The following is a 10,798-nucleotide window of genomic DNA, read 5'->3' as shown; positions in this document are numbered from 1 at the left end:
GGAAGGAAGGAAGGAAGGGAAGAAGACCTAGAAGTGTAGACCCACTCTGTGGCCTCCACGGTCCTCCAACAGTTTGCAGAACAGCCGTGGTCCACAGCGTGGGTAGCGTGCTCTAACTCTCCTTCAGGGAGCTCTTCCCAGCAGCCCTCTCGGTACCGCCCCTGGTCCCTCATGCCCTTCCCCACTTTGTCCCTCTAGAACATTCCTCAAAATGTCCCCCTTGGACGTCGCTGAACTCTTCATGCTCAGAGGAACTCCTGATCCTGAGCAGTGTCTCCTCTGAAGCCAGCCGTCTTTCAGAACCATTGCAGGACGCCGTTCTCAGCCAGCAAGGACTCCACCATGAAGAGAAGGCTTCAATAAAGAGCCGGGGAAGCCCCCGCCACCCCCCAGCTGGTACTCCCGTGTGGCTCCTCTGCGATAGGGGTGTGGGAGGGAGAGCCCTTCTGTTTTCCAGATGTGGATGTGGGGTGCGAGCGCGTTGCAGGAATGGCTTTCACCTGGTGATCTGCCACCTGTTGGCAGAGGTGAACTTACAGACCTAAAGCCAGCCTCTCAGCCAAACTCTGACCCCGTCTAGTCGGGGGCTGCGGCATCTGGCAGGGCCGACCCTCGCTTCTGAGGAGCAACTGTGGCCTCTGCTGTTGGTGGCCAGGTCCCTGAGCCATGCTTTCTTATCCTGGGGAGGAGGTTTGTTTGGATCTTGTGTCTTGGGGATGCATCACACCCATCCCTAGGTGGACATCGGTGCCCAAGGCCTGGTGGAGCTGTCATTGCAATGGCGCTGGGTCATGTGGGCCACCTGAGGATGTCAGTTTTCCTCTCTGAACCTCCGTTTCCTTATCCAAAGAAACAAGCACAGTAAATTGACCTGGTTTCACAGCACACTTGTGGTTGGTGCCGGGGGAAGGGCTGCACACCTGTAATCCCAACCACTTGGGAAGTTGAGGCAGGAAGATGTCAAGTTCAAGGCTAGTCTGGCGACTTTGTAAGACCCTGTCTCAGAAGGGCTGGAGACGTAGAGAGTTTTCAATCCCTGGTACCACGAAACAAAAACTGTATTGTACACAAAGTGCTTAACATAGTGCTGGTTTGAAAATGAATTTAAAACCAGGTGTGCTAGTGCACACTTGTGATTCCAGCCCCCAGGAAGTTGAGGCAGGAGGATTACAAATTGGAGGCGAGCAGGGGTTACATAGTGGGCTTAAAGCCAGCCTCAAAAAACAAACAAAAAAGAACTTAAATTATTATTATTTTTTTTTTTTTTTTGGTAAGGGAAGGGTCTACAGGGTGTTCAGGGTCTCATTACTAGATCAGACTCGTAGTGATCTGCCTGTTTACAGCCTCCCAAGAGCTGGGAGCACACCCCGGGGTCAGGCCTGGCATAGCAGGCCCTGGGATCGAACCCCCCAGCCCCTTACTCCACAGAGCTATTTGGCCAGCCCAAGAACTTAAATTATTAAGAAGATGGATTTGCCTCATGTTCTAACATTCACCCCCCCCTTGAGCATCATCCCCTGTCTTAAATATGTTCAGTTAAACATTATTCTATAATTTTATGGTAAGTAAAATTTAGTTCATTTAGAAAAATACTCTCTGGAAAAATAGTCTTCTAGGGGCTGAGGAGATAGCTCAGCAGTCTAAGCATCTGTCTGGCCAGCAGAAGGACCCAGGTTGGATCTCTGATACCATATGCCCTGTCGGCCCCAGAACTCCAGGCATGCCATGCTGGCTACTGAAAGCAGGCATGGTGGCACAACACCTGTAATCCCAGTGCCAGAGAGGCTGAGACAGGAGGGGCACCAGGAGTCCAAGCTATGTAGTGAGACCCTGTACCAAATACATAAAATTAAAGAAAAAAAAAAAAAAAAGGAAATAGGCTCTAAATTTGACTGAGGGTGTCGTTCCATGGTGTACAGGCTCGGCGTGGGTGACGTCCTTAGAGTCAGTCTCTGGCTGTAAATTGTTTACAACATTCCAAAGTTTATTAAACATTATAGAAGAAAAGACCACCCATAAGCTCCTACCTGGTAGACTTGTAACAGCAGATGCCAAAAAATTGGGTGAGGGAGAGAATGGTACATTTGAATGAAAATAAAAATTCTCCAAAGGAGGCAGGGTTTTAGGTAAATTGTCCATGAAGTAAATTGAAAGCTGGCTGCCTACTGCCAGAGTGACAGGGAAGAGAGGCTACTGGCAGCTGTCCTAGCTGAAGCCATCTGGCACTGCCAAGACCCTGGCTTCCCAGAGGCCAAGCCTCAGGCTGGGGCTCTTGACGCCAGGCAGCACCCACGTGGTTTATTACGGATCCCCACCCTTCCCCCAACAGTTCCCCTTCCCCAAGCCCTCTGTCCATTGGGATGCCCACCTTGGTCCCCAGTACTCTCCCACCTATATCTTCCCACACCCCACCAGCCCAGTTACAAGTGGTGATTTTCTGTTTATTGCTCAAAACCAAAAAAACTCCAGAAGCAAAGGTGGAGAGGCTGTGGGTTGGGGAATCAGCAGGAAAGGGCAGGACCTTGGCCGGGCTCCCCTTTTCTTCCCTCTTCTTTTCCCCATCAGATGCCGAGGCCCAGGATGCAGGCATCAGGGAGGGAAGTGGCCTTCACAGCCAAGGGGCCATAGAGCTGTCAAGGGCAGTCCTTGAGGGAGGGAGCCACGGGCTGCAGGGAGCTGAGCTCTCTTCCTAGGGCCCCAAAGCCAGCAGAGTAGGGAGCAGGCCCCTTGTTTGGCAACTGAGAAGAGGAGGCTTTGGGCGGCAGGATGCTGGTTTATTTACTGTAGGGTCTCCAGGGCCATCAAAGCCCCCTCATGGGATGGGGCAACTATGTACACAGCAAGGACAAAGGAAGCCAGGAGCCAGAGACTAGGCCTGTGCTCCCCGCTGCCCTGAATGAGGAGGGAAGGGGTGTCCTGGGTCCTGCAGACTCGGTCTTGTGTTCAGATGGAAACTTCATACTCGCGCGTGTCCTAAAGATGGAGAGATGAGGTCAGTTGTTAGCCTGAGGTGGAAGTGGAGTGGGAGTCGGGCCCTACAAGGAGAGGGGGGGACCCTGGGTTCTTCAAGTAATTGACCTGGGGCCAGAGAGCGAGAACGGGGCTGAGCCTGGCCAGTGGGTATTTGGTTCATTCTACGGTGCCTTAAAATGATGTGGAAGAAAATCAGTTTCTGGATTGTCTGGAACAACTGGGAGAGCTGGCAGTGGGGCAGAAGTGGCCTCTGGGGGTAGAGTTGTGCCCTTCAGGTGGCGTGTGCGCTCTGCTTGCCACCGTCCTCAAGGTCCCTACTGCTTTGCTCATCCACATGGCCTTCGTGGGCAGCTGAGTTTGACCTTCTCTAGACTACAGAGCCTGTGAGCTCTGGAGCCCTGGGGAGTGGAGAGATGTGGCCACTGGGGGAGGGGAGGGGCTCACCCCAGCTTCATACAGTGGGTTGCTGAAGTCCGACTCCACGGTGATGGGGCTGTAGGAGTGCGAGCCTGAGAAGCCGAAGAGGGATTTTCCCTGCAGCCTAGAAAGGGAGGGGACAGATGGGCTTTCCAGCAGGTGACCCCTGAGCTCCCTTCATCTGGCTCCTGTGCCAGGCTGGTGTAAATACCCCAGCAGACAGGAGGAGGGTACTTACTTGGTGTAGTATATGTAAACGCCACTGCCCAGGACAATGACCAGGCCTAGGGGCAGCAGGATGGCCAAGGCGAGGTTTCCACCCTCCAGCTGCCGTGACGGGTCCGTGGTCTGGGTCACTGGGAAGGAGGAGAGGCCAGTGAGCCCAGGCTGGGCCTGGGTCTGGGCCTGGGCTCTCCCAGCCTCCTGCCCTGGGCCTTGAAGCCTGGGGCTGGCCTTCTGCCCCAGGCCTCTGCTTTGCCCTCCCGACCTGGCCAGGCCTGGGTCTCCATCTGTACCCTCACTGACCTTCCAGTTTTCGGTTGTCCAGGAGCTCCTCATAGGCCACTGCGGGGAGAGGAGGGGGAGGGGACGGGGTCTGAGCCAGAGAGGGAGGGAGGTGGGGGAGGCCGGAGCCCGGTGGGGCTGGGCCAGGCAGCCTGGTTCTCTCTGCCCTCTGCTCAAAAGACCTGGACTGTATCCTTCCCTTAGGGCTGAGCAGGGCAGGGCCTTCTTTCTCCAGACCCCTAAATTAAGGCTCAAGTTTCTTGGACGGTCTGAGCCAACCAGGTCTTTAGAATTCATCAGAAGCAGGGAATACAGTCTATCCAGAGAGGGTAAGGGCGTTCCAAACCAAGCGGCCCTCTGCTACAATCCGTAGGATAATTCTGGGACCTCAAATCTTCCCAGGGCTTCTAACATGCCTGTGAGGATGACAGCCCATAGCAGGGTAGTGTCACCCATGGCCCTGAGTTTCCTACACAGCTTTCCCAGCCCTTCACTCCCTGGACACTGATGTGCCCCTCCTGCCCTGCCCACCAGGCACCTTTGCAGAGTGGGGGCTGGCTGGTCCACTGCGAGGGGTGGCCGGGCACACAGGTGATGGTCACCTCGCCAATGAGCTCAAAGCCCTCATAGCAGAAGAAGCGCAGAGACTCGCCGGCCTGGTAGTGATGCTTATAGAGTGTCTGGTAGCCATTCTCCGGGACCCCAGGGTTCAGGCACGGCTCATACTTCACTGCAGGGAGGGGACCCGTCACATGGCAGCTGTGCCATTGAGCAGGCCCCAAGGCTACGCAGTCCCACCCCCCACCCCAGGAGTGTGGACTCACAGGCGCACTTGGGGACCCGGTCGCTCCACTTGGGTGTGCCTGTGTCCCGACTGTAGCAGGTGAGCACGGCTGCCCCCTCCAGGCTGTACCCCGGCAGACAGCGGTATTGCACGTGGGAGCCCACGGGAAAGCCAGCGTCTGACGCCGTCCGGTGCCCATTGGTGATCTCTCCAGGGTCGGCACAGGTCATGACTGGTGACCAAAGAGCACGTCAGGGTCAACAGGTGCTTCAGAATTCTCCCAGAAACTCAGAGCTGGGAGAGGCCTGTGCTCCAGGCCACCACCTCTGAGTCACCCCCTTTCCCACCTCCCACCAGTTCCTAGGAAGGAAGAGGGTATGGATGGGACAAATTTAAAATTCTTTTGGGGAAAAGGGTGCACAGAACAAAGCTAGGCCTCCAGGCTGAGGTAAAACAATATTTCATCACTGTACCAGAGAGGGCCAGCGTTGGGGCCCTGGGCTTACACGCATGGCCAGCCCAGCCCCTGCAGACCTGAGAGTTTACAACCCAATTGTGGAAGGTCATAATCCTCGCCATTTACTGCACCTGAGCCAGGCAACTTGCTAAAGGTTTTACAAACATATTTAACCCTGACTATCCTGCAAAGGTCAATGTCACTGTCATTTCCCTGGGGCCTAGGGCCCAGCGCTCCGGCAAGGAGCAGCAGAGAGTCACAGTTCGCATCACCGGGCCAAATTGCGACTTGAGTCACTGAGCTCCAGGCTGGATGTCTTAGCTTGGGCAGGACCCCTTCCAAACCTCAGCTGGGTCAGCTGCAGGCCTCACATTTCACGGATCTTCCAAGGATGGGGAGTTGCGCCTACCGGGTCGTTTCTGGTTTCCTAATATTCCTCCTGTTTGTCCCCCATTGCCATGACTCCCAGGGGTTGTGTGGAAGATCCACAACCCCACGTATGTGTGTGAGGCTTTCCGAAACATGGAGACAGTGCCAAGATGCCTCTACTTTTTCTTCTAAGAGATACACTTCCAGCTCCTTTAAATGTCACCTCCTCTGAACTTTCTACACTGTCCCAGAAAGGACAAGTCCACTGCTCCCACTGCGTCCTCAGGGCAGGTGTGTCCTTGGAGCACCAGGCCCCGGGGGAAAAGCTCCACTTGCTCTTCTCCAGCCCCGGCCCGCCCTCACCCTAGTGCAAGCTGCTAAGAACCTTGCCCAAAGTCAGCCACTCTGTAATGTCCTGTCCCCACTGTTCAGGAGGCCGGTTCCCTCCCAGGTTGTATGCTCAGTAAGGGTAGGAAGGGGCCAGGACCCCCTTCCTATAACTCCTCAACCCAAAAATCCTTGAGAAACTACATTCAAATAAACCAAACAGAGGCCGGGGAGATGGCTCAGTAGAAAAAGTGCTTGCCTGGCAAGCACAAGCGCCTGAGTTCAATCCCCAGTTCTGCAAACAAAACAACACTGATGAGTTTTGCTCCTAGTAAAGTGACTCCCCAGCCTGTCAAGGGCTTGGGACTGGGATTGGGGACCTATGCAGAATTTGAGGGTGGGCTCAGACAGGGGAGGCAGGATCTGGAGAGGATGGGGTGGGAGCAGAGGAACTGAGACCCAGCCCAGGGCGGAGAGAGGGAAGGACGCAGCCAGAGGAGACAGAAACCCAGTCACAAGGGACAGTTTCTGAGCGCTGGACACAGGTGGGAGCCCAAGGGCATAGGCGAGGGCCCTGAAGAGAGCCTCAGCAGGATCCAGAGCGAAGGGATGGAACCCGGGCAGCTGGGGACTCGGTCAGGGAAGGGTGGCCGCGAGGAAGGCGGCGGGCCCGACTCACTCTTTTGGCAGGCGGGCGGCGCAGCGCTCCAGGACAGGTCCCACTGGCAGGTGAGGATGTCCGAGCCCAGCAGCTCGTAGCCGGGCTCGCACTGGTACGTGAGCACCGTGCCCCGAATCAGGTCCCCGTGGGACGCTGTCCTCCAGCCCCATTCCGGAGGGGGCAGCTCGGGGCAGGTGTCGTTCCTCGGGACCTCTGCAGGAGACAGGGCGAGTGTGGGCGTGGCCTCGAGACACGGGCGCCCCTCCAGCCTCCGCCACTGCCTTCTGGTGTCCCCTCTCGGGACCTCTGGGCCCTGGACCCCTGCCCGTTCCGGGGTCCGTGCCTTGGTACCTTTGAAGTGCAATACGAAACCCTGACCCAGGCCCGGATTTGGGGGCCCGGGGGGCGCCTGGAACTGCAGCGTGAGGTCGGGCCCGGAGGAGAGGAGGCGGCGGCGCGGCTGAGGTCCCCGCAGCTGGGCCAGGACCCGGGCACTGGGACCGTCCCCGTCGAAGAGTGTCAGCATGTCCCCTTCTCGCACGTTCAAACTGCGGGGCATGGAATACAGTAAAGCGGGGCGACGGGCCACTCTGCCCTCCTAATCTGTAACTTTGTGTGTGTGTGTGTGTGTGTGTGTGTGTGTGTGTGTGTGTGTGTGGAACCGGGGATTGAACTCAGGCCCTTGCGCTTGCCAGGGAAGCGCTTATTCCATTGAACAATCTCCCCAACCCCCCCCTAATCTGAGCAATCCCCAACTCTGTTCATTAGCAACTCTCTCCCCCACTCCTCCCCACCCCCTCCGTTTTGTAGGGATTTGTTTGTTTGTTTGTTTGTTTGTTTTGAGACGGGTTCTCTCTACCTAGTTCAGGCTGGCCTTGAATTCACTATGTGGTTTTTTTTTTGGGGGGGGGAGGGGGATAAAGGTCTTTATTGAACAAAATTATCTCAATTACAAAAGAACAGAAGTAATGGTGACCCCAAAGGTTTGGAGCAGTGTCCAGCCCTAGTGGCCAGGCTGGCCTCGAATTTACAGCAATCCTGCCTCAGCCTCACGAGGATTACAGGCATGGGCCACCACGTGCAGCATCATTTTTAACTAATCTCGAGGGTCATCCACGCTGGCCCGCTCCTCCCAGTTCCTGCATTCACCCTCCAGTCCCCAGTTCTATGGTGACTACCATCTCCTGCCTCCTAATTTTCAGTCCTTTGTATGGTTAGCTCCTCACACTGTCCAGTCCATTCTTTACCTCCTTGGGGAAGCCCGGCTCTGACCAATCACAAGCCAGTCTTCACTGCCCCGCACAACACTGAGTCCCCTCTAGGTACCTTGCCTACCTTGAACATTAGTAAAAATCCAACATTTTTGAGATTGGGGCCCTGGAAATCGCTCTAGGGGCAGCCTCAGAAACCCCAAGGTCAGAGACACCAGGCCAGACCCCTTGCTCACAGTAGCAACCCCTTACCTTCCCACCCCCACCCCACCCGCCGCCAAGGGCTACAATGCCCCTCTACTTGTCCAAAGTTGCCTGGCTAATCAATGCTTTGCACCCTGGGCTCCCACACCATCCTGAACCCATGGTGACCCGTTTAATGACCCCACTGTATATCCAGCGAACCTCCTGGGACAAAGGCCACAAGGCTGCCATCCCACATCCGGCCAAGCCCACCCCCCTCCCTCTGTGGGGCCCAGACTTACATCTCAACCTGCAGCAAGATGCGTTTCTCCTCCTGGACATGCAGGCCCCACACGCAGTCCTGGCCAGGGCTGTAGCTCTGGGGCCAGTCAGGGGAGAGGACCACGCCAGCAGGCTCAGACAGCTCCCCACCACACATGGCTAAGGCACAAGGGTGTCTGGCTTAGGACCCCTCACCACAGTCCTCACCAACCCGCTCGCACTCTGCCTAGCACTGATGATCCATCTGTTGCTTTTGCTTTTCATATTGTCTTTGTTTTGTTTGAACCTGTGACCTTCCCACTAGGCTATATCCTCAGCCCTTTTTAAAAAATCATTTTGTTAAATATATTAAATTGTTAACTTTCTGGGTTCAAATTTTCAGTCCTCTTGCCTCAGTCTCTTAGAGTGTTGGTGTTTACAGTCAGTTGCCGCCATGTACCACCATGCCCACTGCTCTACCTGACTTCTTGCCACATCTTGGTCTTGTGTCAAGTCCCCAGCCCTATTTTTTCTTCTTTTTTGTCTTTTTGAGACAGTGTTTCACCGTGTAGTACAGGATGGCCTAGAACTCATTTTGTAGCCCAGGCCAGACCCAAACTTGCAGCAATCCTTCTGCCTCAGCCTCCCAAGTTCTGGGATTACATGCATGTGCCACTACACCATCCCAGCCCCACTCTGAATTAATCCCACATACTTAATTAATCAGCCCACCAATTGTTCAGCTAAGCAAACAGCCCATAAAGGGACAGGATTTGCCCACAGCTTGGGCCTCTGAGGTCTGCATGCAGGTCTCCCTCCTGAATGGCCTCGCTGGCATCCAGGGGGTAGTCTGTAGGCTGAAGGACGTGGTGGGGTATGGGACTCACCCTTGCAGGCTGGCTCTGTGTCATTCCAGTGGGGTTCTGTTGGATCTACACATTCGATGGCATTGGGGGGCCCTGGAGGTTCCAGAGCATATCCGGGCAGGCATGAGAAGGTGGCCAGTGCCCCTGGGCGGTACTCAGGGTCTGTGGTAGTAACGTTGCCATGTGCCAGGAAGGGAGCAAAGCAGCGATCCTCCTCAAAGGCTAGGAAAGAACCAGTCACGAAAGTGAGGCATTAGATGGGCTCTCAAACTGGGGCCAGGGAGATGGCTCAGTAGAATAAGCGCTTCCCTGGCAAGTGCAAGGATCTGAGTTCAATCCCAGGTTCTGGGGGGGGGGGGAAGAAGGGTTGGGGCTGAATTTGGCCACACAGTGGGTTTTTAAAAACATAATGCCCTTGAGCATGGTTTCCAATCTCCAATTTGTCAAAAACCTGAACACTCCTCCCTCACACAGCTGTTATCTTGCTGGCCTCTGGCGAGGGCTCCCTGGGCTCTTCCAATCCCAGCCACCATCCTATGGTGAGGAGATCCACGGAAAAAAGCCACTTGCCCAAGGTCACCTAGCAGGCAACGGCAGGGCCATGCCTCCCACGCAGAGGGTTCAACTGGCAGCCAGAGACACATGGAGACACATGGCTCTGGAGAGCTGGCTTGTACAGGTGAGTTCCCTCCTTAAAGATAACAGCTGGATTCTGCTCATTTATGCTGTTCCTAGAATCCCAAGCTTCAGCCAATGTGAACGCTGCTCCATTTTTTTTTTTTTTTTTTTTTCCCAGAACCAGGGATTGAGCTCAGGCCCTTGTACTTGCCAGGGAAGCACTTATTCTACTGAGCCATCTCCCTGACTCTTTCTTTCTTTTCTGTGTGTGTGTGTGTGTGTGTGTGTGTGTGCGTGTGTGTCTTTCTGAGGCAGAGTCTTGCTATGCAGCTCGGCTGGCCTTGAGCTCAGTTTATAGCTCAGGCTGGTCTCAGACTCGCCAGGATCCTCCTGTCTCCACCTTCTGAGTGCTGGGATTACCGGCATGTGCCATCGCACCCACTCTCACCTGGTTGTTTCTACTTGCTCAGTGTTCATTCCCACTTGTGCTAGTAAGAGGACCCCTACTTTCCTTTTGGAAAACAGGCCTCCCTACACCTAGCCCTTGAGGTTCAGCTGGGGCCAACCAGCACCGCTGTAGGATGCGGAGCTGCCAACAACAGCGCCTGCTCCCGGCATGGTGACGGGCTCAGGCAAAGGCACAGGGCCATAACCGGGTCGGTCAGAGGACCCTTCTGGCATGCTTTGCCTTTCTCCCATGGAGCTACTGGGAGGCTCTATGTAAGTGTGCAGCCAGGCCCATGACACGGGGAAGCTTGCCTGAGAAGGCTGCCAGCACTCAGGGAAGAACTACAGGACCGAGATGCTGGTCTCCCAACTTTCGACCTGGATCCAGCCATAGGGGTGATCAAAAGATATGGTAAATGTTTAAATTAAAAGACATGTTGCCATTAAGCCCCCAAGATGTTCCCCTACCTTTAGGCACCTTATCCCATCCTTTTCACCCTTTTCTGAAGTGGTCATTGAAAGTCCTCATTTGTGCTTTTATGAAGAATGACCAAAAATACGATAAATGCTCCTGCCAAGCACCATCCAACAGAAGGGCGGGCTCATGCCACCCTGGCAGTGTGTCCCTACCCACCTCACTCACTGGATCTGGCGCTGTGTGACTTCTAGCTCTTCCGCCAAATCAAAATGATCATGAGAAGCAAAATTTTTGAATTGGAC

The 10,798-nt window shown here is 55.0% G+C and overlaps 2 protein-coding genes across 4 annotated transcripts in view; one reads left to right on the top strand and one right to left on the bottom strand.

Moving 5' to 3' along the window:
- LOC111815160 (putative protein T-ENOL) overlaps nucleotides 1–407 on the top strand; it is a 4,799-nt gene extending 4,392 nt beyond the window's left edge. For all 3 annotated transcript variants that reach the window (XM_023709464.1, XM_023709461.1, XM_023709459.1), the window contains exon 6: nucleotides 199–407. In XM_023709464.1, the coding sequence (XP_023565232.1) occupies nucleotides 199–234 (36 nt within the window). In that variant the 3' untranslated portion in view covers nucleotides 235–407. The remainder of the gene's footprint in view (nucleotides 1–198) is intronic.
- A 2,536-nt stretch (nucleotides 408–2,943) lies between these two features.
- Nucleotides 2,944–10,798, bottom strand: part of Sez6l2 (seizure related 6 homolog like 2) — an 18,766-nt gene continuing 10,911 nt past the window's right edge. Inside the window, exons 8-18 of the mRNA XM_004623151.1 lie at nucleotides 9,465–9,547; nucleotides 9,035–9,235; nucleotides 8,189–8,327; nucleotides 6,844–7,040; nucleotides 6,511–6,705; nucleotides 4,719–4,910; nucleotides 4,433–4,624; nucleotides 3,916–3,954; nucleotides 3,629–3,746; nucleotides 3,418–3,514; nucleotides 2,944–2,973 (exon numbers count right to left, since the gene is read on the bottom strand). Coding sequence (XP_004623208.1) covers nucleotides 2,944–2,973; nucleotides 3,418–3,514; nucleotides 3,629–3,746; nucleotides 3,916–3,954; nucleotides 4,433–4,624; nucleotides 4,719–4,910; nucleotides 6,511–6,705; nucleotides 6,844–7,040; nucleotides 8,189–8,327; nucleotides 9,035–9,235; nucleotides 9,465–9,547 — 1,483 coding nt within the window. The remainder of the gene's footprint in view (nucleotides 2,974–3,417; nucleotides 3,515–3,628; nucleotides 3,747–3,915; nucleotides 3,955–4,432; nucleotides 4,625–4,718; nucleotides 4,911–6,510; nucleotides 6,706–6,843; nucleotides 7,041–8,188; nucleotides 8,328–9,034; nucleotides 9,236–9,464; nucleotides 9,548–10,798) is intronic.

The sequence above is a fragment of the Octodon degus genome, unplaced genomic scaffold (assembly GCF_000260255.1).
Source record: "Octodon degus isolate 3935 unplaced genomic scaffold, OctDeg1.0 scaffold00001, whole genome shotgun sequence".
NCBI lineage: Eukaryota > Metazoa > Chordata > Mammalia > Rodentia > Octodontidae > Octodon > Octodon degus.
Note: the sequence above shows the minus strand (reverse complement) of the source record. Positions and strands in the feature narration are given on the sequence as shown.